General features: G+C 45.1%; 1 protein-coding gene across 1 annotated transcript in view; it reads right to left on the reverse strand.

Annotated features, from left to right (window-relative positions):
* LRP3 (LDL receptor related protein 3) overlaps nucleotides 1-24,591 on the reverse strand; it is a 42,196-nt gene extending 17,605 nt beyond the window's left edge. Inside the window, 2 exon segments of the mRNA XM_029608391.1 lie at nucleotides 5,047-5,185; nucleotides 24,143-24,591. Coding sequence (XP_029464251.1) covers nucleotides 5,047-5,185; nucleotides 24,143-24,209 — 206 coding nt within the window. The 5' untranslated portion in view covers nucleotides 24,210-24,591.
* Nucleotides 24,592-25,882: the final 1,291 nt, after the last annotated feature.

The raw sequence follows: 25,882 nt of genomic DNA on the forward strand, positions 1-25,882 counted from the left end.
ATCCTAATACTGGACGGAGAGTGAGTCACATGGGTTGGACGGATTGCACCACATGTAATTTATTTATTTATTTTTAGATTTTTATATACCGGTGTTCCTGTATTAAAATACAGATCACATCGGTTTACATTGAAACATAAAAATTACGCCAAGAGGCGGTACATATAACAAGGTTATAGAACTTGGAAAACATGGAAAACAGGTTCGAAAAATAACATTGAGAAAATTGTATAGTCTTTTTGAGAAACCAAATCATAAAATAAGGCGTAATTGTCTAAGATAAATGTGATCTGCAGAAGGGATTGCGATGGTGAGAAAATCTTGATAGCTGGAGGTAAAAAATAATCAAAGTTCTGGAAAAGCTTGGCTAAAGAGCCAGGTTTTAATTTTCTTTTTGAAGGAAGCGAAGCAGATCTCAAGGCGGATGTCTGGCGGGAGCATGTTCCATTGGACGGGTCCTGCTAAAGAGATGGTACGTTTCTGATGTAAGGATATTGTTGAAGGAACATAGAGTGTGCCTTTATAAGCTCCTCTGATAGGTCTAGATGAAGAGTGAAAACGAAGTTGGGTACTTAAGTGGAGTGGGGATATGTTGTAAATAGATTTATGAATTGCTGTGTATACTTTATAGAGAATCCTTTGCTTAATAGGCAGCCAGTGGAGGAGTTTTAGTATGGGGGTTATATGGTCTCTTTTATTTGTATTGGTAAGGATTCTAGCTGCAGAGTTTTGAATCATCTGGAGGGGTTTGATGGATGAGGTAGGGAGACCAAAAAGGAGCGAGTTGCAATAATCGATTTTTGTTAGAATAATGGCTTGTAGAACCATCCGAAAATCATTGAAGTGGAGAAGTGGTTTCAATGTAATGTGGTGTATGTGATCATTTGTAGTTGTCCGAAAGTTTATGTGGGACGGACTAAAAGAGCTGTTAAACTGCGATTGATGGAACACAGGTCCAGAACAAATAAAGTATTAATAGCACCATTGGTTGGTCACTGTATTGAACAAGAACATAATTTCTCCGATTTGACGTGGACTGTGATTGAGAAAGTGGAAAGTACATCTCTGTTTCAGGATACAGCATCTTTGCTCAATTATAGGGAGCAATTGTGGATTCATAAATTAAAAACAGGAGCCCTGTTTGGATTAAATGACCAGGTTGGCTATCATTGATCTAGGTAGGGTTTAAAGGTAAGGCTGTTCTCTATTAGGTCAGTATGGTGTCACATGATACAGTCTCTTTAAATGAGGACGCTGTGGATGGGACCGTAGGTTCGCCATTTTTTGAAGAAGGATTTTTGTAACGCAGAGTGTGCGGTTTGAAAATTTATAAACAAAAGAATAAGATTTACGATGGATATCTTCTTAGAACTGAGATGAGCGGAGGCCAGGCGTTTTCCCCTGATGAAGAATTAGTTTGAAACTTGGCCATGTCGGGCTAACACGCTGCTGTTGATGGATGCCTCAGCGTTTGGTTTAACAACGTGGATAGAGTCAAGCTAAGTACACTGTGGTTATTGTTTTGAGAATGTGTACAAGGAGGAGAACTGTTTAAAATTTAAAATTCAAAATTTAAGAAGAAAGAAGAGCCTTGTTGGAGAAGTTTGCTAGTAGCGGACTGTTCTCATTTTGTGACAAAAATTCATTTTTGACAAAATGTAATAAATTTTTATTTAAAAAAATTGTTTTAATGTTTTTGAATAAACAATTAAATAATATATAGGGGGAAGGTGGTTGTTTGCAATTAAAAGTAAGAATAAGGTCAACCTGGATGGTAACCTTAAAAGTTTATGAAACAACCACGTTTCTCTTTAAAAATATTTTGAAGAAAATAATTTTTGTCTGGAAGTAAAAATTAGGAAAACTATTATGACCCAGGTGTTGGGATCTATAAGATATTAACATATATAAGAAAAAGAAAAAAACAAGAAAAAAATTGTGAATGTGGTTTGAAGATCACCTTAACAGCAAACTGGAAAATCATCCATAAGTGACAAAGAACCCCAGACTAATATCTAAAGATCTGAAGGCCTCTCTCGCTGAAGCTGATGTGAATGTTCAGGAAAAAGCTGAATGGAAATAATATTCATTGGAGGATAACAAGGAAGAAACTCTAAATAAAAACCATTGCTACTTGTCAAAGAGCATCTGGATGATCCTCAAGACCCCTGAAACAATGTGCGCTGGACAGATGAGTCACAATAACAAATATTTGGTTTGGTGAAAACCAAACACTGCCTTCCAAAGTAAGAACCTCATCCCAAATTATCAGGTATGATGGTGGAGGTATCATGGTGTGAGGCTGCTTTGCCTCATCAGGAACCCTCATATGTCTGCTTTATATCAGAAAATGCTAAAGGAGAGTGTGAGGCCATCCATCCATGAGCCAAAAGCGAGTCTGCAGCAAGATGAACACTCTAAAAATTCAAGTAAATCTACTACCAAATGACTGAAGAAGAAAAGGTTTCAAGTTTTGGATCGGCCAAATCAAAGTCCCTCCCTAAATCCTACTGAAATGTGCGAGACCCGAAGTGAGCTTTTCATGCAAGGAAGCCCTCAAATGTCACACACCTGAAACAGTTCTATATGGAAGAATGGGCCAAAATTCCCCAAGGCTGAGGCAGAGGAAATATTTAGTTGAAGTTATTGCTTCTCAAGGAGGTTCCACTAGTTCAACTTCAAATTCTTTACAGATTGCTTTCTAAAGTTACCTGTAGATATTTTGTGTGTAATCTTCTGTCAGAAACTAAGGTGTACACCATTCGATGTGGTGCCACTCTAAGCACTGTTCTTCCTTTCTCCCACTAATACCTGCATGTAATGAGTATGGCATTGCTACCTTTAACCACTCCCTTATGCGTGTTACATCTTCCTTGGACCTGGCAATATGCCTTTACATTTCCCATTTGCTCAAAACATCAAAAAACCTATTTTAAAAAATGAGTGTACTATAATACCAAAACTAAATAAACCCACTTCTTTAAAAATGTGACTTAGTTGACAAAGGGGAATTGCACATGATCAAACCTGGAATTATTTCACCAATTGTGTTCTATCTTGTCACTCTGGAAGATATTTCCCATAAAGTAATCTTCTATTTAAAAATGGGGAAAGATAGAACAATGCCCCTTACAGTGAGTATGCAATGATTGACTTCATACACACAGGCCGATACAGAAAAACGCGCGGGAGAGCGGGCGAGCGCACAGGCCACTCTCCTGGGCGCGCGATTCAGGAGGGTGGCCTATGCAAATTAGGGCCCGCGGTAAAAGGAGGCGCTAGGGACACTAGCGCGTCCCTAGCACCTCCTTTTTGACAGAAGCGGCGGCTGTCAGCGGGTTTGACAGCCAACGCTCAATTTTTCTGGCGTCGGTTCTCAAACCCGCTGACAGCCATGGGTTCGGAAAATGGACACCAGCAAAATTGAGCATCTGTCTTCTAACCCGCAGGCCGAATTTTAATTTTTTTTTTTTTTTAATTTTTACTTTTGGGGCCTCCGACTTAATATCGCTATGATATTAAGCAGTTTTTTCTGCTTTTCTGTACACTTCCCCGGCGCCGGCAGAAATTAACGCCAGCCTTTGGGCAGGCGTTAATTTCTGAAAGTAAAATGTGCGGCTTGGCTGCACATTTTACTTCCTGTATCGCGCGGGAATAACTAATAAGGCCATCAACATGCATTTGCATGTTGCAGGCGCTATTAGTTTTGTGGGGGTTGGACGCGCATTTTCAACGCGCTATTACCCCTTACTGTATAAGGGGTAAAGCTAGAGCATCGAAAACGCGCGTCCAAACCTGGGCTAACAGTGCGTTCCGCCAGAGCGCACTGTACTGTATCGGCCTGACAATGAATATGCATGCGATATATTTGCATAGAATAGAGGAAGTGCAATCAAATACATCTCATGAATATTCAATCTGAATAACAGACCTATCTGCGGCACTTGAGGACCGGAGATACCTATCCCTTGTCTATTGCCTTAGGTTTCTGGAGTTCAGTGTACAGACCTACGACTGTACAAAATGCACAGCAACATGAAGAAATATAACAAGAGCATTTTAAAAAGGAAGAAACTAAAAGAAATCAATATTAGAAACATAACAAATTTCCCACAAGAAATACTACGGCATTGATGGCCCAGATAAATTCTCTCTTGCTGATGTAGCAAAAATCAACTTTTTGTGACAGGACACTAATAGACTTCCATAGAATGGAGCTGATTTGTATATTATAGAAAAATAACTTGCTGTCATAATCTATCCTGCAATTGCAAGACTAGATCAATACAGTGCCACGTATTCCATGTAAAGGATAGCAATGGTAATTGTACCAAAATCTTGCATCCTTTCAAAGCTGTGACATAACTCCAAGACTCTGCTATATTCTACAGCACATCACTCCATTTTCTAGAGTGATGGTCCCCTTGGATATACCAACTGCATGATCAGCCATGAAAATTACCAATTTACCATTTCTTTTTTAAATTTACCCAGCAGTGTTCTCTTGCTCCTCAATTAGGCCTGGGCTAGAATTCAGCACCATGGACCTTCATTTGCAGCTACCCAAGGATTTTTCTCCAATTTAATACTCCCCCCCACCCCAGCTTCAGTCCAGTCACCGCAGCAACAGTTCTCAGCCGGGAGCCTTCCCTCCAACGACGGTCCCTGAATCCGGCCACTAGGCCTGGTCACCGCAAAATGACCGCTTCCCTCCCCCCAGCTGACCCAAGGGGCAGAAGACCTGAGCAGGAAATCAAATCCAGGCCCCCACGGGGTTGGCCCACTGTACCCATTTTAAAAACACTGCCCAATGGCAATGCACTTCCAAACGAATGTTTTCATGGAAGCAATGTGCACGTGATACAGCAATTTTCAGATATACCTTTCCCTCCTACCGTTCGTACCGTTACTCTGTCTCCGGGGCACTGCCATCACATCCACTATACTTTCAGAGGTAGCACAGCATCAAAGCCATCATACAAATGTGTCCAGCACTCATCACAAAACGAAAAGCTCCCCCTGGGTAGGTAAGTCTCCAGCTCATACCTAATTGTTATGATGTCTCCATGGTCCCCTTGGATATACCAGCTGCAGTTCATGGCAGGCGGATAGTTCAGTGGCCAGGAAGGACTGTAGATGACGCCGCGCCTTTCCGTATGCTGTTCCAGTTTCCCACTGCAAGCAGCTATTAGTCAACAAAAAGATTAAGAAATTAGAAATACTCTTTGGCCAAATGCCGCACCTCATAGAACGTGAATCGTGCACACGGCAGCTGTCATCCACCTCTAACGCGTGGGAAACTGAGGGAGAAATGGTGGTCCCTTGCCACGGGCAAATGAGCTTTACTCCCGCCTTCCTCGACCAGCCACCCGTGAGGGCGGCCTTCCATCAAGCCACAGTTTTACAGGAAAGGAAGCAGGCACCCCACAAGCCAGCTTCCCCTAGCACTGCATGGATTCACCAGGTGAAGACTGCTTCCCCCCCAGCTGCTCTGCCCCCGTCAAGTTTGCTGCACTATGCCAGCTGCCCTGGTGAGAATCTCAAATCCCAAACTTTTAAATAAGTTTGAACTTCTCAGAAGCTTAAATCATTAAAATGGGATTTTATCCCACGGTACGGCTCAGCCAGGAACATAAGTATTTGCATTTCTCTATCATAACTACAGCTTTAATTCAGAGCTGACCAGAAATCTTTTTAAACAACTGCCAGCACGGGTCAGCATTTTCAAAAACTTCTCAGGCCAGCTGTGCTGATCCTGCGACACGTGAGCTCAAAAGCATTGAAAACGTTTACTTGGACTGACATCGTATGGTGCAGGTGGAAGGCGCAGCAGTATTATATTGCAGGACCTAAGAAGTCCGGCAGATGCATCAGAATTATTATTTCATTGGGAAGTCAACCAGTATTATTTCATGGGGGGGGGGGGGGGTCAACCAGTACCCTTTGTGCATGCACCGCTACATCTGGCCACTAGATGTCACTACTGTACGATGGCAGGGATTCCTTTCCCTCCTGGCAGGCTGTGAATGCCACTGCTGTATCCTCCCCATTCACAGCCAACCTGAGCAGCAAACACTAATGCTCGGGAACTGATCACAGATCTCTTTTATGGCAAGTAGAAATGTTGGTTTTTTTCTCAAACTGAAAAAAACCCCCCAAAAACCCCAATCATTCCTATATCTGCAAACATTTTCCTGTGAGTAAAGTTAAATATAAAATGAATAAGGTTAATATACAAAGGTAATAAATAGAAAACTGATGCTTATATTTAATTTACTGAAATGCAGTAAAAGAAGTGGTCAGTAGTTTAAAGCGGCCAACATTTAATCTTCTAAATTTCATTCTGTACAAGTTGGAAAGCTGTGCAGACATGTTTTATGAAAGATCAGCTCCAAGCTCATTTGAGAAATATCCAGGGAATTTCTGTCAAACAAGGTTAGATATATACTGCCCAACTTATTTATTTATTTATTTATTTATTGTTTTTGTTATACCGAGTTTCATGACAGGCATCACATCAACCCGGTTTACAATTAACAAAGTGTGAAAGGCATAACGTAGCGTAATAACAATATTCTCAATAAAAACCTTGAACTTTAAATACAGGGAATCAGAAAAGGATGTGAGAAAGTTACAAAAAACAGGGAAAATTAACTTGGAACTGGAAGAGGGGAGATAAAGGAACAGAGCAATATTTACATTTCAGCCAATTAATGTAGAAGAGTAACAAGATGAGTAAATAAGACTATGCGAATAAATGTGGCGGTATATCACAGTGAGATGGAACCTATGTATCTAGAAGGCTAAGTATGACAGAGAATATGAATAAATATAACACAGAATTTAGATCCAGTTGTGCTGTTGCGTGAAGGTTTTATTCAGGGCTTGGAAATGCTTTTTTGAAAAGCCAAGTTTTTAGTCTTTTCCTAAATGTTAGAGAGCATGGCTCCTGTCTTAAGTCTGGTGGGATAGAGTTCCAGAGAGCTGGACCTGCTGAAGAGAAGGCTCTGAGACTCAAGGATTTATGTTGGAAGGTTTTGGCCTTTGGAATTTGGAGAGACTCTTTGTAGTATTCCCTGATGGGTCTGACGGAAGTGTATTTTTTAAGTGGTATTTGTAGGTCGATTTGCGTGTGTTGGTTGATAGTTTTGTAAATGATGTTGATGGTTTTGTACATGATTCTATAATGGATTGGTAGCCAATGGAGGTTTTTGAGGATAGGGGAAATGTGGTCGATTTTCCTGGAATTTGTAAGGACTCTGGCTGCAGAGTTCTGAACCATTTGTAGAGGTTTAGTATAAGAGGCTGGGAGGCCTAGTAGTAACGAGTTGCAATAATCTAGTTTGGAAAAGATTATAGCTTGCAAGATTGTTCTAAAGTCCTGAGCGTGGAAGAGTGGTTTAATTCTTTTCAGAATATGCAATTTGTAGAAGCAATCCTTTGTGGTTTGATTAATGAATGGTTTGAGGTTGAGACGATTGTCTAGTATGGCTCCTAGATCTCTTACATGGGCTGTTTGAAGGAGTGTGGGTGGTTTTAGAAGTATGTTATTGTTTTCCGGTGATATGAGCAGGAATTCTGTTTTCGAAGCATTGAGCACAAGATTTAGACTGTTGAGGAGAAGTTTAATTTCTAATAAGCAAGTGTCCCAGTATTCCATTGTTTTTGAGATTGATTCTTTTATGGGGATCACGATCTGTACGTCGTCTGCGAAAAGGAAGTGTTTCAGGCTTAATTTTGTAAGTAATTGACATAGTGGTAGCAGGTAGACATTGAAGAGTGTGGGTGAAAGTGATGAACCTTGCGGCACCCCTCTATTAGATGGGTGGTATTGGGATTCTTTGTTGTGAATTTTGACTCTATATCCTCTGTTTCCTAGAAATGTTTTGAACCAGTTTAATGTGGCACCTGTTAAACCAATGTTTGCCAGTTGTTTTAGAAGGAGGGAGTGGTTGACAGTGTCGAAGGCCGCCGAGAAGTCGAGGAGGATTAGTAAATATGCTTGGCCTTTATCAATACCAGAGAGGAGGAAGTCCGTGAGTGAGAGTAGTAGCGTTTCTGTGCTTGCGGCTTTGCGAAAACCATATTGGTTTGGGGACAGAATACTGTGGTCTTCTAAGTAGTTGGATAGTTGGGTGTTTACCAATTTTTCCATGATTTTGGCTATGAAAGGGAGGTTGGAAATAGGGCGGAAGTTGTTGGGATCACATGCATTTAGATTAGGTTTTTTTAGTAGTGGCTTGATTGAGGCAGTTTTTAGGTCATCTGGGTAGATACCATGTGCTAGAGAGCAGTTTATGATATCTGCTAGGGTTTTTGCTATTGTGTCCGGGATGAGAAGAAGCATTTTAGAAGGGATTTGATCAAATGGGTGAGATGACGGTTTCATTCTCCTTAACGTCGTTTGTATCTCTGTGATTGTTATGGGTTCGAAAGCATTAAGCTGGATGTCTTTGTTTTGGGGGAAAAATGTGTTATCTGGAGAAGTAGAGTTTGGAATCTGCTGATTGAGAAGATCCGATATTTTTTTGTTGAAATGAAGGGCCAGTTCATCTGCTTTAGTCTGGGCTTGTTCGGGTGGGATATCTGGAGTGATAGGTTTGGTTAGGCTTGAAACAAAGGCGAATAGGGCTTTTGAGTCAAAGATGAGATGATGAACCTTCCGGGCATAATAGTCTCTTTTGGTTTTCAATGTGGTACTTTTGTATAGATGGAGTGATCGTTTGTAATCAGAGAGAGAGGCCGGTGAAGGGGCTTTGCGCCATTTTCTTTCTTTTTGCCGAAGTAGTTGTTTGAGCTTTCGTAGTTCATCATTAAACCAGGGTTGTTGTTTAGATGTATTAGAAGACCTTAATTTGGTTGTCAGTGGGCAGTAAGTGTTTGCTATAGATTTTGTTATTTTGGACCAGGATTGGAGGGCAGAGTTAGGTGTAGAGACATCAATGAGTGGTAGCTCTGAGGTTAGAAGTTTGCTGAGTTGTTCCGAGGTGCAAGGTTTTCTGTATAGGAAAGCGGGTCTTGAGTTGAGGTTAGAGTCTGATCGAGGTAAAGAAAAGCTGGTGGAGATTAGAGAGTGGTCTGACCATGGGACTTTTTTGCAATTTGGTTGTTTTGTAAGAGAAATACCGGAGTTTGTAAATAGGAGATCGAGCGTGTGGCCTGCTTTATGAGTGGGTTTGTTGATTTGTTGGCTGAAACCCATCGCTGACAGTGCGGTGAGGAGAGCTTCACAGTTTGTTGAAAGGGGGACTTTGTCAACATGTAAGTTAAAGTCACCCAGGATTATAGCAGGGGAGTCCAGATTGAGATGCAAAGTTATAGTTTCGATAATAGGTGAGGAGTCTGACTCTAGTAAGCCTGGAGGGGCATAGACTAGCAGGATTTGGAGATGTTCTGATTTGAACAATCCTAGTTCTAGTTTAGTAGCAGTACTGATGGGGTGGTATGTGAACCTTAAGGATTTTTTAGCAGCTAGGAAGATACCCCCTCCTCTTTTTTTTTGTCTTGGGATGGAGAAGAAATCGTAAGTCTGTGTTGGTAGTTGGTTAATGAGTGTGATGTCTGTGGATTTGAGCCATGTTTCTGTTATGGCGCAAAAGTCTGGGGTTGTGTCCTGTAGTATGTCGTTGAGTATCAGAGATTTGTTGGTGAGCGATTGGGCGTTGAATAGGATTAAGGTGAATAGGGAGAGACCTAGGAACTGTGTAGTGGGGGAAATCATGATTGGGATGAGTGATTTGTAGGTGCGTGGGCGGTATTGCATTATTGTTAAAGGATGGATTGGTGCTGGATGAGAGCTGTTGAACTGGAAGTGCTGTTAGAGATTGAATGAGTGTCGCTGGAGATTGGATGAATACTGCTGAAGACTGAATGAATGCCTCTGGAGACTGAATGAGTGCCTCTGGAGATAGGACTGAATGAGTGCCTCTGGAGATAGGACTGAATGAATGTCTCTGGAGATTGAAAGAGTGCCTCTTGAGACTGGATGAGTGCTTCTGGAGGCTGGGTGAGTGCTTCTGGAGACTGGATGAGTGCCTCTTGAGCCTGGATGAGTGCTGCTGGAGACTGGATGAGTGCCTCTTGAGCCTGGATGAGTGCCTCTTGAGCCTGGATGAGTGCTGCTGGAGGCTGGGTGAGTGCTGCTGGAGACTGGATGAGTGCCGCTGGAGGCTGGGTGAGTGCTGCTGGAGGCTGGGTGAGTGCTGCTGGAGATTGGATGAGTGCTGCTGGAGACTGGATGAGTGCCGCTGGAGACTGGATGAGTGCTGCTGGAGACTGGATGAGTGCCTCTTGAGCCTGGATGAGTGCTGCTGGAGACTGGATGAGTGCCTCTTGAGCCTGGATGAGTGCTGCTGGAGGCTGGGTGAGTGCTGCTGGAGGCTGGGTGAGTGCTGCTGGAGACTGGATGAGTGCCTCTTGAGCCTGGATGAGTGCTGCTGGAGACTGGATGAGTGCCGCTGGAGGCTGGGTGAGTGCTGCTGGAGACTGGATGAGTGCCTCTTGAGCCTGGATGAGTGCTGCTGGAGGCTGGGTGAGTGCTGCTGGAGGCTGGGTGAGTGCTGCTGGAGACTGGATGAGTGCTGCTGGAGGCTGGGTGAGTGCTGCTGGAGACTGGATGAGTGCTGCTGGAGGCTGGGTGAGTGCTGCTGGAGACTGGATGAGTGCTGCTGGAGGCTGGGTGAGTGCTGCTGGAGACTGGATGAGTGCTGCTGGAGGCTGGGTGAGTGCTGCTGGAGACTGGATGAGTGCTGCTGGAGGCTGGGTGAGTGCTGCTGGAGGCTGGATGAGTGCTGCTGGAGGCTGGGTGAGTGCTGCTGGAGACTGGATGAGTGGACGGGTGGTCGCTGTATAAATGGATAGGGATGAGTAACAGCCCTGGCTCTGGGACGCTCCAAGGGGCGCGCTAAGGGGCAGGCCCCTTAGGTCGCGCTCCTTCGGGCGCGCGACGCCGCCGGTATGCGCCGGGGTTTAAAGGGAGCAGTAGCCGCCCTCTGATTGGCCTGATGCCTGCTTAGGGGCGCGGCTCACTCACCACGTTGTGTCCTGCGGGCTTGGTTCTCGGCTCGGGAGCGGCAATAGTTTTAGTTTCGCTTTCGTTTTCGTTTCTCCTTTGCCTCTTGTCTCTCCTGCACGGCTCACCTCGCGGAGGCTAGTGAGCAGGCTCTTGCCCCGGATGGGCCGCGCCGATCGCGCAAGCCTCGGCAGGGAGGAGGCGGCGGTTGGGTGCGGGTGGTCGCCGAGCTGTGGGCCGCCGAAAAGGATGCCGCCGGGATGCGCCGGGGTTTAAAGGGAGCAGTAGCCGCCCTCTGATTGGCCTGATGCCTGCTTAGGGGCGCGGCTCACTCACCACGTTGTGTCCTGCGGGCTTGGTTCTCGGCTCGGGAGCGGCAATAGTTTTAGTTTCGCTTTCGTTTTCGTTTCTCCTTTGCCTCTTGTCTCTCCTGCACGGCTCACCTCGCGGAGGCTAGTGAGCAGGCTCTTGCCCCGGATGGGCCGCGCCGATCGCGCAAGCCTCGGCAGGGAGGAGGCGGCGGTTGGGTGCGGGTGGTCGCCGAGCTGTGGGCCGCCGAGCTGTGGCTCCTTTAATGTAATGTTAAATCGATCCCCATGTGGACCTTCCAGCATTGATTAAATGGAACTGGAGACAACGTCCGGTGGAAAGTCAAGGATGTCATTTCTTTCCATGCTTCCGAGTGCTCCACGGAAATATTACCACACTGCATTATCTTCCAGTCCTTCTCTGGGGCAGGAGTTTTACCTTACAAGTTTAATAGCCAAACCAAGCAGATGGCCGGGAAAGTGATTACAAGATCTATAGTTATATATATAATATATATAAGCTATGAAGAAAGGAAACTGCTGCATGATCTGCTTCTGGTGTTTCACTTACCTCCTTTTGTGAATGTCCCACAAAAAGAAAATGTAGAAATTTCCCTACATGATCCTGGCATGCAATGGCTGTTTTTATATACCAACATTCAATATGACATATCACATTGGTTCACATTCAGGTACTGTAGGTACTTCCCTATCCCCTGAGGGCTTACAATCTAAGTTTGTACCTGAGGCAATGGAGGGTAAAGTGACTTGCCCAAGGTCACAAGGAGTGACAGCAGGACTCGAACCCTAATCTCCTGGCTTGTAGCCCACTGCTCTAACCACTAGGTTATTCCTTTTTATCTAGTGAGAGGGGGGATATTTTCCTCCTTGATCAATCCCCAACCCTTCGATCATTGGGCCATGGACTAAGGACTCCCCAGAAATTATTAGCTGTTGGGACTCTGCTCAGCAGGAATTACTGGAGAACACTGGTACCTGCATCGCTCACAGGCTCTTTGCGAGCTTCCTCCACAGCGCAGGAAACAGAAGCAAACTCACATCCTGAATCCATAATCGCCTCTTTTGTGGCATGTGAATCTGAGAGTGACCCATCAGCCATCCTAAATATGTGTGTGTGTGAGTGAATATTTATACACACACACACTCATATATAGTTATGGAGTAATCTTTTAGGCATTCATTAATATACTGTTTGTTCCATGTGTCCACATATCCTAGAAATTTAGTCTTACCTGTTAATTTCCTTTCCTTGAGTCCTGCTACATAAGCCCAGACTAATGGGTCATCTCCACCTACAAGCAGCTGGAGACAGAAGACACACCCTTTTCCAGTGAAATTATCTCTTGATATATAAGGCTGGTGCTGCACCAGCAATAGTCGGTATTCCTCACGCCAAAACCAAGCAAAATACCAACTGCCCCTAAAACGTAATTAACTTCAGCAACAACAGAGACTTCATAACCAGGAGGGGCAGAGGAAACTCTACTTTCAGTCTGTCCTGCTTAGAAAGCAAACTGCTCGGTAGGGTCCATATCCCACTCATCTCTCTATGGCATCACGAATGCCAAGCAGTGCCACAGGAGAAATAAAATAGCGCAGAAGCAGCAGCTGCACCCCTGAAGGCAAAATGTACATTTTCTGCCAAACCCAAGGTCCGCTGCCAAGAATAACAGTGCAGGCCCTGACTTCCCTGAGTTGGGGGGGTGTCCTGGACTATTATTTCACATTCCTTACCATCTTGCTACACCAGTCCAGACTAGTGGGACATACACAAGCCCATTTCAACGTGGGTAGAAAGACAACGGATCTGCTCGAAGAACGCTTACGCCAAAGCAGGACCTCCCTTGAGAAACCGTAACGATCGAGTGGCTGCCCTGCAAACGTCCTCTGGAGCCGGCATCGCAGACTCTGCCCCAAAAAGGAAGCCCGAGCCCTTGTGGAATGAGCGCAAAGCCCTCTCGGAACCTTCAACAAAGGCTGAGGGCATCATCTGCTTGATTTACGAAGACAATGGAGGATTCCGAGGCTGCCTCGCCCATGACCTCCACTCAAGAAAGGCTTGAGGGTTACCCAGAAGAGATGAGCCATGTTTTAAATACCTGGGAAAGGTTCAAAAGGACCTTTAATAAGGGGAGAGATTCCCTTACCGTTGCACTCCCCTTTTATGGGATACTGGAAGATAAACTGCCTGTTTAACTGAAGGCAAAAGAACCCCTGGGTAAGAAAGATGGCACCGATTGAAAGTGACCAACTCTGAGGCACTGGATGTCCCTTGGGACTTTGAAAACCCACTGGCCGGGGTCTTTTCCCTTACACTGGGTCGAAACAGAAATGAAATATTTGAGGATTAAAATCCTGGTTGATATATTAAACCTTTACAATAGTAAATGACTTCCCCCGTTGCTAAAGACCAAACGGAAATTGGTTGACTAGCAGACTTTGCCCCTTTCCATATGTGGCGGATACATTTACTTAAAATGAAGGAGCTACCAAGATGACTTTATATACTACAAACGTTACCAGTTTGGATTAAGCGGAAGCACTGTACAGACAAAGCTCTCTGCAAATTTTTGTGGAGCAATTAAAGGGCAAGGTTAGCCTTAAACTGCAGCTACCTTAGGAGGTCGGTGGGATGGATTGTCCTAACCTGCAACAGTATAACCTTGCTTGTCTATTGAGGCATGTCCAAGATTGCTTATATTGTTTTCCCCTCTCCCTTTCTTACAAGCACAGTGTAACCCATTTCAGGTGGGCAGCTTGTTACATGTTCCAGGTCACCTCCTACCAGCTCATATCCAATTCAATCCCGTTATTACGGCCTGGAAGATGCTGTGTAGCAGGTCCGAAGTAACATGGGAGGTTTCCCCTTTCCTGTCCATTGGGGGTCAACCGAAGTGTCTGCCGGGAGTGGGGAATAGTCTTTTTAACTGGGCTAAAAAGGGGCTGCTTTCTCTGCACCAGTTTCTTCAGGCGCAGAGATTACAGGGGCAGTCCGCTGCTTTAGTGATCTCAAGTCTGAGTTTGACCTCTCCCGTAGGGAGTTTTATGCTTATCTACAGGTTAGACATTTCACTGAATCTGATTTATTTAAAAGATCCCAGTCAATTAACACTTGTCCGGTGGACAGGTTTTTCTCAGTGCCACCGGGGGGGAAGAGGACGTCTTGTGCCTCTCTAACAAAAGCAATCAAGGGTATCAAGGTTCATGTTGATGTACAGGCATTGCTTAAACGCTGGAACCAGGAGCTAGAGTTCTCTATTTATCACAAAATGTTAAAAGCCTGTTTTGTGCATCTTAATAACGTCTCTGAAAATGCATTACTAAGAGAATCGCATTTTAAATTTTTTCGCCGTATGTTTGTATCTACTACTTGGGCCTTTAAAGCCAAATTAGTCTGCACTTATTAATGTACGAAATGTGGTGCTGCTCCAGGTACTCTCTTTCATTGCCTCCAGGACTGTGCTTTGTTATGCAAGTTCTGGAAGGCAGTCCTTGTTTTTTAAGCAGACTGCTTCATTTCGCTATACCAGAATCCTGTGCTTGTTTGAAAACATGGAGGAGATTGCCACTTCAACAACAAAATCACGACTATTTTTACAGAAAGTGTTTTTACTGGCCAAAAACTCGATTTTGAAATACTGGACAGCTGTAGAGAGTCCCTCTCTTACCTACTGGAGGTTAAAACTACATAAAATGGCAGTTTACGAACCCTTGACGGCTCGCAGAACATCACCGTGGAAAATATGCCTTCTTCTTGGACATTTGGCAAGCATACTTAACGTCCTTAAATGACAAGGCATGAAATGTTTTGTTGGCTCTATGGTGATAGAGGTTCTTGCGATCATCCCTAGAGCTCATTGCCTCCAGGGTAGAGTAAAGTTGGAAGCGACTGATTGTCCCCTTGACTCACTATCCACATATTTCTCATGCTCCCGATAAAGTTCTGCTAGCATTTAGGGCAGGGAGGGGTGGGTGGGATATTAATGTATCTTGTTCTCTCTTTACAATCTTGCATGTTGTAATTTTTCTGGAAAATGATAAATAAAGCCTATTAAAAAAAAAAAAGTGACCAACTCTGTGGCAATACTAGGAGGGTTCACTGCCAATTAAGGTCTACAACTCTGAACAAAGGCCTCTAGGTATATCACCTTTAACGAATATCCTTCGAGAGCGCATGATTAAGCATCTCAAAAGAAGGAAACAAGAGTTCTAAGAACCAGATCTAGTACCTAGTGAAAAAAACACAAGCTGCCCAGTAAGCTCAAGAAAGAAAAAAAATCACCGTAGCTGATAATTCAGCTGGCACTCTGATGCAAAGCAAGGCCTGGATTCCTGACAGTATCAGGAATGGGCACCAGTGCAAGTCAGTGGGTATTCATTCCCAGCCCTCAAAGGCCAAAAACAGGCCGGGTTTTCAGGATATCCCTAATGAATATGCATGAGATAGAGGTGCATACAAGGGAGGCAGTGTGATTGCAGATCCATCTCAGGGTCACTTCTATATTAGCTCAATGTTCACTTTGCAAACTTTCATTCCCTTGCAATCATGTTGTCTCAATCCATTTTTCTTTGCTAGATGTTGCAAAGATATTCTGTTACATATTTAAAATTATTTTAAATAAAAATAGTTCTTTTTCAAATTACATTGTGATATGTTGTGCAAATCTTCCCACAATCAAGAATATAAATTTGTCTCACTTTTGCACAAAGATTTCCTAACTTAAGATAGAAAATGAAAAATATTCTGCAAGGTATGGCAAATATGTTCTGTGTAGTTAAATTTTCTTCACATGTCAACAAATTCTATTTGTGTGAAGGAAACCTTATAAATCCCACTTTTTGCCATTATTCATCAAACGTTATGCATAGAAATGTGCCTATAGAGGTGGGGGAATAGAGGCACAGTGGAGAATGCAATGGCTTCATCACCCACCGAGTACCGGCGTTTGTACTTACTAGTCAATATAATACAATGCAGACAAGCTGTGCTTGTCAGGAGGAAATCCCCATTCCTCTTTTGGACTGTGAAAAATTCAACCTACTGCTGCAGAGCACACTTCTTTGTGCACCAAAGGCACTTTGCTAGATCAGAGGTTCCCAACCTGTCTGCCGCAGGAGTACTGTGAAATTTGTGCTGCCTGCAGAGAGAAGATGGGGGGCGGCGGTCTCAGCTGCCACTGCTGGTGGCAAAGTCTCAAATCTCTATTTTCCCCTAGTCCCCTGCACTATGCCCTCCCACAGGTAGGAGGCAGCGAGCAGTACGCGTTTCCTTGCTGAAAATCAGAAGTGCATGCAGCCAGCAGGTCTCACGAAATTAGAGGCCATCCCCGTCCCCGCCTCGCGTGGGTCAGAGGGAAGGCGGCAGAGGAGGCGGCAGCTGCAGTAAGGGGCAAAAAAGCGCTGCTGGTCTGATTCCTCTTATCAGCTGCAGGCGAGCCCTAGAGGGGAAAGGAAAGTGATACCAGGGGTTCAGGGCGGGAAGGGAATGCTGTGATACCGGGAGAAGGCTGGGAACCACTGACCCTGCGCTAGGTGCTTAAAAGACTCCGAGATCAAGCTGATAGGGCCCGCCTGAGATGTTGATACATTCAGCAATCCTGATCAGCCCCCGCTTACCGCCCCCACGCCGAGATCGATCCTAGCAAAACACAGAAGACTAATGCAACCGAGATCCAAGCAGCTTGCAAAAAAAGGTCAGCGGTGGCCTGCCGACGCGGATTATGAATCATGCAACTGCTGCTAGCCTGAATCGAGCAAAAGAAAAACACCGTCACAAAAAAAAACAAAAACATAAAAAGGCAGCTGACTCAGCGTGTGGTCCTCAACCAAGGGATCAAAAGGTCCAACAGTGGAATACAAGCAATACCCCACAGCAACAAAAAGAGCGATGCAGGCAGAGCCTCCTCAGACTTGAGCGTTAGCTAATGCCCACCTCGCCAGAGCAGGCAAAAAACCCCCCAGAGAAGGGCATTTAACACATTTTTTTTTTAAAGTTCTGCTCACACGTCATCGAGGAAAATCAAACTTTTCCCTTTGGGATATACAATGAATATCTCGGGCACAATGTCCTAAAGGGCTTGCTCTCACTCAGACACAAATCAGAGGATAACCTTCAGTAAACCGCAGGCCAGGAGCATCATCTGTCGGGCGCTGCGTCGTATTTTGCTCCAGTGGGAAACGGCAAGGCCCCCCCTCATCTCCTGAGATACATTTTAGAAGGACCTTTGTTGGAATGTCAAGGCAGCAGAATATTTGATCTGAAAACTTGTAAGACCAAAGTTTTACAAAACAATGAATGAAAAGGAAAAAAATGTGATAAGGAGAGGGGAAAAAGCTGCAGTAAAATGGCTGGGGAGCGAAGGGACGGATTTTCTTTTCAAACATACGATTAAAGTCATCCCCAACGTTTACCCCTTTCATGCAAAAGCATCCTGAAAGGACTATAAAGCCTCAGGCTTTGGGGGGGGTTTGGCGGTTTTCTCCTACTCCTTTTGGGCTTCCAACTCGATCGGAACCAGGGCCGGGATCCAGCACCAATGAGCCTTCATTCACAACTAACCCAAGGGTTCCTCCCTTATCTTACATCCCCTTCCCATCTTAATCCAGACACTTGCAGTGACAGCCCCTGCCCAGGAACCAAGCGCCAGGGAGGGCCCCTTCCCTGCGATCACGGGAGGGTCCTAAATCCAGCCGCTAGGTGTCGTTACCGCACAATGACTGAGACTCCCTCCTCCCCCGGGGCCTTGAACTCCAGCCCCGGAAAGTCTGAGGCAGGAATCGGAACCCAGATCCCTCCACGGGGCGGTGCGCAGCTCTCCCACTGAGCCATCGGGCCAGCTCGCCTCGGTCTTTTAGGATAATTATTATTATCCCACTTCTGAAGGAAAAGAAGGCTTTATGAGATCGGTAGGGTGGGTGGGCCCCTTTAATAACTTGTGCGTTTGTGGTGTCCTATCCACCCCAACTGTTCAGGATATGTCTGGGGAGAGGGGTGGGGGGGGGGGGAGCGGGAAGGACATAAAGGTTCTGACAAGGATGGTTTATTTTCGCGCCTGCACATGCACGATTGCGTCCCAGAACAACTGGCTCCTTTAGTTCCGGGTGGAGCAGCGTCTTATTTAAACATCGCACACACAACTATTGGGAGCACCGGCAGGTCCCCAATATTGCAGCATTGCATTCAAACATTATTAAGCGGGGGAGGGCTAACAAACCAGCCTCCGAGGGAGTCCCCTGCTCTGCGCGCCGCTCCCCCCCCCCCCCCCCCCCCCCTACACACTAAGGCTCTATTCCCCCTCCTCTGCCACAGCTCCAAAAATAAGAGACGCAAACAAACCGCCCCTCCCCACTACCATCACCACCGTAACCCTTAAATCATCCAAATCCAAACAGGGGTCGTTTTTAAAGAGTGCACTGTAAAAAGCAGGTGACATCAGAAACAGTCTTAAGGTTTAGACAAATTCCAACGTATCAGTACTTCAAAACTTCTAATGGAGAGTATACTACCACAGTACTCGAAAGAAAACATGCCAAGACCATATGCAAATATCTATCTCTAAAGAGAAAAAAAACCCACACACTCCAGTCTTTTAGTTATTTAATTTTAATTACTCAAATCTAAATCTGCTACCAAAGCTCCTCTACGTCAAAGTGTAGAAAAACGCCTGAAGAAATACTGAACGAAATCTCCAACCATGGCCATCGTTTCGGCACCCAATCTGCCTGCATCAGGAGTCCGTTTCAAGTTTCTTTCGCATGCCACAGTCACCTGAAGTCAGACATGGCTGGCCCTTTTCTGGTATCACCTATTACTATTTTTTTTTTTTTTTACAGCATACCCTTTAAACACCTCTTGGTTTGGATGGATCTGGTCCATTTCCACAGCACCGATATGAAATTTAGAAACAGAAACAGGATGGCAGAAAAAGACCATCCAGTCTGCCCAATTAATCTAGCATTATAATTCTCATCACTTCCTTAGAGATCCCCTGTATTTATCCCATGCTTTCTCGAATTCGGTATTGTTTTTGTCTCCACCACTTCCAGTGGGAAGCTGTTCCACACATCCACCACCCTCTCTGTAAGGAAATAATTTCCTAACGTTATTCCTGAGTCTACCCCCTTTCAACCTCATCTCATGAACCCTCGTTCCAGAGTCTCCTTTCCATTGTAAAAGGTTCACCTCCTATGCATGGAAACCTTTGAGATATTTGAATGTCTCCTTCATATCTCCCCTATATCGCCTTTCTGGTAGAGTATACATGTTTAGATATTTTAGTCTATCCCCCCATACACTTTAGAATGACGACCACTGACCATTTTAGTAGCCATCTTCTGGTCCAACTCCATCCAGTCTCCAGAACTGTACACAATATTCCAAGTGAGGTCTCACCAGGGACCTATACAGGGGCAATGTCACCTCTCCTTTTTCTGCTGGCCATTCCTCTCCCTATGCAGCCGTGCATCTTTCTGGCTTTTACCGTCACTTTATCCACTTGTTTGGCCACCTTGAGATCATCGGACACAATTACCCCCAGATCCCGCTCTTCCTTTGTGCTTACAAGAATTTCACCTCCGGTACTGACCGTACCTTTCTCTTGGGTTTTTGCACACTAAAATGCAATACTCTGCATTTCTGAGCATTAAATCTTAGCTTCCAGACCTTAGGCCATTCCTCGAGCTTCGCTAGATCCCTCATTTTTCCCCACTCCTTGGTGTGGCGATTCTGGACCAGCGCCACAAAAAAAAAAGGTACCTGCCCATTCTCAGGATGCTCTTCTGCTCTCCCCACGTATTCTGGGGCTACGCGGTCTAAAGAGACTGGAACGAAGAACAGAGGCACTGACTATCCGTCAGGGCTCCAAAATCTGGTTTGGTAGCCTGGACGATTTTCTAGTTGCCAGCTAAAATAAACAATAAAAAATAAGAGAGTAGAGCAGGACAATTGTCGGGTTTTTACAAACACATATATTTTTAATAATTAAAAACTGTACAGAAAACTGACTTTAATATCCCTTCTAAGTTATATCCGGATTACTTAGATAATCGGATATCTTTGAATATTGGGCCCAGTTTTTCTACCTTTGCTATCTTGAGGTTTGTTTTTTTTTATCATTAAGGCTTGCAGTCTTTCCTCATGTGTCTCTGGAAACTCTTTTCTGGTTTTCTTTCCGTTTTTACCTTTCTTTTTAAGTTGTCTCCTTTCTCCACCTCTCCTGCCAACATTCCTCACTCACATCTTACTTCTCATTTTTGCTCTTCTCTACCTCTATCTTCCTGCTACCCAACACCTCCCCATCTCGCCCATCTTTTGTCTTACACTCTCCAGCCCCCTCTCGGTCTCTAATTTCACCTCTCCACCATCACACCCCCTCAATCATGTCCCTTCTCTTCCCCTCTTTCAGCTTCTTGCCTGCTTTTCCATTGCCTCTGGCAAGCCCTCCATCTCACACCCCCTCCCCCACCCTTTCCCAGCTCCTCAATTCTTTCCCAGCCTTTTATTCTCCATCTTTCCCTCTCAGTAGAACAAAGCTCTGCAGCTCCATCTTCCCATGCTGGGTCAGAACCAATGTCCACTGAGCCTAGCATTCTGTCTCCAAGAATGGTCAATCCAGGCCACACGTACTGCCAGGTACTTATGTTCTTAAGTACTCTGCCGATCCCAAGATCCATTCCTTGATGCCTATTCCCAGGGATAAGTAGGGTGTTTCCCAAGTCGACCTGGTTAATAAGGGTTTATGGATTTTTTTCCTCCAGGAATTCGTCTAAACCCCCTTTCGAAACCAGCTATGCTAAGATGCCTTGATCTCATCCTCCAGCAACAAATTCTCCAACTTAATTGTGCATTGAGTGAAAAAAATTCCTTTTCCAATTTGTTTTAGAGCAAACATGAACCTGCCGGTTTCATGGAGCGACCTCTAGTCCTACAACTATTTGAAAGAATAGTCTCTCTGTATAACAGCCCAGCCTACTTAGGTCTTCCTATCAGTATTCTGCATGGCTGAATTTGCCCTCTCAAACTTTTAACTCAGAGGGTGACCCGTTGCTGCCCCCAGGATAACAGGATTTCCCCTCTTCCTAGGGAACCCAAGGCATGGGGACATGCTGCTCAAGACAGCAGTCAAGGCAGTGATCCTCAGCCTGATCTTTGGGGACCGCCTGCCTGGTCGGGTTTTCGAGATATCTATCATGAGCATGCATGGGAGAGATCTGCATACAACAAAGGCAGTGCAGGCAAACCTATCCTATGCATATTCCTTGTGGCTGTCCTGAAAACCCGACCGGCCTGGATTACAAACCACTAGCCTAAGGCATTCATACATTGTTATTACGTCATGTTCAATGTATACCTTATTCATTAATTGTTCTCTGTAAAAATCTAACGTTTAATGCATAATACTCCTTGTTTAATGTCTACCTTATTTATTAATTGTGCACTGTTGATTGTTTATTGTTCTATGTACACCATGTATATGGTAATTCTAATGCTGGTTACCTGTAAACCAAAGCGATATGTACTAGTACATGATCTTCGGTATATAAAAGTCTTTAAATAAATAAATAAATTGTAACACAGGCATTCTTACAACATAACTTTAGATGGTCCCAGAGTGCATTCACTCTTATTGGTGGTCACAGTGGCATTTTTTTTTTATTTTCCAGAAAATACTCCGTTAACTTTAGCCAACTCCTCCATCCCTGTTGGCCACAAAAAAAATGCATTGGTGGCCTGACCATATTTGAGAAATGCCATTCTAGCACTTCTGCGACCCTACATCTGAGCAGCAGCTATTACATGAAATACTCTGGTTAGTATAAATGTAATGACTAGAGGTATACAGGGTAGTTTAGCATTACATGTCATTGCTAAGAGATCAGTTCCCTATGGGTTTGCTCCCAAATTGTGTCTACGGCAAAGTTCATTGGTAAACAGGCTCTAAACTCACCTTCACCAAGTACTTTTAACAATTTTACAATGTACATTTATTTTCACATTCACTATCTGTTGATCTTATTAATAATACTATTAATTATATAATTCCACTGGTGTATATGCTGTGAAAAACATGAACTTTTCATTCACTATAGCTTTGAAATATGATTTAAAAAAAAAAAAAAAGATTTATAGATGCTTTTCAATTTGTTTACACTTTTAACAACATAATTATCTAAGAAAAGTCTTGCTATTTTGCAGTCTCATCCAGATGTGCTTTGATGTCAAAGGTGACATAACACCAGCCACACACAGCAGGACCACTGTAGTGTCCTCACCTAGAGCCAGTGAGGAGAGCTCAGGTGTACTCAGGAGCTTAGATTTGCTTACCAGACATGGGACCTATGCACTGAGCATTTTCCCCCACAGACACAAAATGGGATTTCAGGCCCCCAGACAGTTAAATAACGTATTCCTCAAGAAGCATGCAAACATGCAGAAGAGCACATCCCAAGCTTTTATCCAACATGACCCTCTCTTAGCCCTTGAAAATTCACATGACCCCAGACTGCCAAAACAAAACAGCAGGTCTCCACTCTGCTTTCCTTCCCTCCCCCAGGTGACCTCCAAACCCCTAAATTTGGGACTTCCCACATCTAATTTATGGGAGAAAGCAGTGACTAGAAGAGAGATGCAGGGCATGCTCACAGACTCCACACAGGTTTCCAGTCTTAACAGGAAGACTGTGCAGGAGGAGGTGCACAGATCTGTTGCCCTCTTCCCCCAGCAGAAGCAGAGAGATGAAAGGAAAGGGGGCACCAGATGTATGTGGAGGGCAAGGGGAGGAGTGACCTTGTGTTTCTTGGTCTCACAATGCACAGTTGGCAACCACTGGTAAAAAGATAAATGGACTGATTTACTAAGCCTTACCCTCCCCTCCCCCAACTCCTCCCGGTACACCCAGAATGGTGGATGCCTTAGTAAATTAGGCCCAACACCTTCTCAATACATTTGGCTGTTGCCTAGCCAGTGGAGCTCACCTCTACATATAATCATGATAACCACAGAGCAGTGGGGAAAACAGAAATAGAAAAAAACTATGTAAAGACTATTTATTTTACTGCAGTGATGATGTTTGACTTAAGCTTTGATTTTTCAGCAAAAAAAAAAAAGAAAATCAATAAAATAAACAAATCACACCACAAATGAATTCTGCTCTACAGACCCAAGTAGCCTTGGATGGTGTCCAAGTGATTTGGAAGAGAGGCCTGCAGGAAGCTGACAGTCTCTCTGTAATGCAATTGACCTGGAAGGCTATATTGGTGGATGATGTAATCTACCAGGAACACTAAAGACAGCACGATCAGTACAAGGGGAAAACACGCCAAGCTACTGGAGGCTCTCGGGAAACAGAAATCATTCAATAATAATAATAAGGCTGTTATGAAAACGGGCAGATATGTTTCCCATTATATAAACACCTAAAAGCCTACCTGACTCCTGCATTGCAAATGTTAACTTCCAAAGCAGCCCGAAGATGCCACCGGATGAATACAGTTTGGTGGGCATCACACACACACACAGTTTACAAACACATTGATCGCAATCCGTTTCAGTTTATATTCATTTCTTATTTCAATCCTAGATTCATGCAAGTTCATTTTGCAATTGCATTACCAAATCCAGGATGCATTTCTTTCACATACAGGTGTTAAGTCCTGCTGTCTAGGGGAAAAATCAATTGCTGAGCTTTGTCTTTTCATATGCCATGCAAAAAAAAAGCTAGGGATAGCAAGCGAGCATCTTTTCCTGGAAAGCCCGGCTCCGGGTGTGCACTAGTGTCATGGTGGCAGAGGCTCGGGTACTCACCAGAGCAAATCACAGTGAGCTGCAGAAACGCGCAATGGAGGAGCTCCAGCGCCGCTACCTTCTGCATAGTGGAGCAGCAGCAGCCGGCCCGACCCCTTTCGTCAGCGGGGAGAGGGAGCGCATCAGCCCAGGCGCCGTCCGTTGCAAGCGGAGCGATCGCAGGAGCGCACGAGAACCGAAAGCCAGGCTGCAGGCGCGCGCACTCGCGCGCCGCCCCGCATCCGAGCAGTCGCTCCCCCGACGAGGAAGGGGAGGAGGCATACGTGTCTCTCTCTCTCTCTCTCCCAAGCCCGCGCGTCACGCTCCGGCTCACACCTCCTCCCGAGTGGGGGAATTGCCTGGTCTCATCTTCTGCCGCTGCCTTTCTGTAGACCCCCCCCGGCTTCCTTCGGCACAGCCCGGAGGCAGGTTGCAGAGCAAGGAACAAGCAGCGCCAGCAGCACCGTCCCTTACACGTCACACACACACGCGCGCGCCCCCTGACTCCCTCGCCCCCCGCTATCCTTCTCCCGGCCTGGACGCGCGCGCCGCGGGAGAGCTCAGGAAACGCTGCCTTGGGGCGGGCTGCACCTGCTCGGCTCCTGCGCCACGCGCGCCCTTTCGGACCCATTACCTGCGTGAGACGGAACGCGCTGCCCGTGTCGGCCCCACCGCGAAGTGAAGATTCTTCAGTATTATTATTATTTTTGCGTTTTGTTTTGTTTTTCATCAAATTATTTAAAGACTGAATACTGGGAGCTTCCCTCCAAACACATCAGGTTCCTTGCATGCAACCTGAGGCTGGCGTGCCTTCCAAAAAAAAAAAAATCATCTTTGCACCCTTTGAAAATTTGTTGAATTTGCAGCCTGGCTGCCCTTATGAGATCACTTAAACTTTTTCAAACTGAAGATAACAGTATCCAGTACCGTGAACTAACTGTCAGGTCTATCCTGTAAAGTGCGGCCGCGTTTACCCTGCTCCTAAGCCGCGTTCTACTCACTTTCCGGCCGCATTATCCCTTCCTGCGATCCCGAATCCCCTTTAACCTACTCCTACCGCGTCCTAAAATCCCCGGCCAACCCCTTCCGCACGCGGCATGTATATTGCATGCAAACGAGCGAATTAGCTATTCCCTAGCATCCCGTAACCCGCGCCCCGACTATCGCTATCTTTCCCTGCCGTTTTGTCGCGCGTTTAACCTGCTAACTTACCGCCTACCCTTACCCCTGCGGTAGAGACAGGGGTAAGGGTAGGAGGCAAGCTTTCCCCCAGCCCCCGCTCACCTGCCCCGGCCGCGATCACGGGTGCCGGTCTCCGGGGCAGCCCCAGTCCTCTCCCCTCCTCCCGAAGCAAAAAAAAAAAAAGCGAAAAAAACGTAAAAGCAAAAAGTAAGTCGCTTCGCCGCTTCACACAGTCAGTCTCTTCTTCCCTCCTCCCGGAGCAAGGCTGAATTATTGTTCAGGATCGAGCGGTAGGTGAGCTGCACTGTGAGTGCGGCAACCGGGGGTGCGCCGGGCACTAACGCAGCTCTTCCTACCGCTCGGTACTGGATAGACCTGTGTATTGGGGGGGGGGAATTCATGTTTGAAAATGAGCTATTTAGGCTTACAGACTATATATTTTAATTGTATTTATGTAAGTAATTGTACTGCAGATTAAAAGCAACCCATTTATAGAAACACATTTTTGCAGCGATGGCGTCCTGGCAAGTAGGCTTCATTATTTCTAGTTTCAGTAAATTGGTCATCCAATGAATACAT

The sequence above is a fragment of the Rhinatrema bivittatum genome, chromosome 7, assembly GCF_901001135.1.
Source record: "Rhinatrema bivittatum chromosome 7, aRhiBiv1.1, whole genome shotgun sequence".
Lineage (NCBI taxonomy): Eukaryota > Metazoa > Chordata > Amphibia > Gymnophiona > Rhinatrematidae > Rhinatrema > Rhinatrema bivittatum.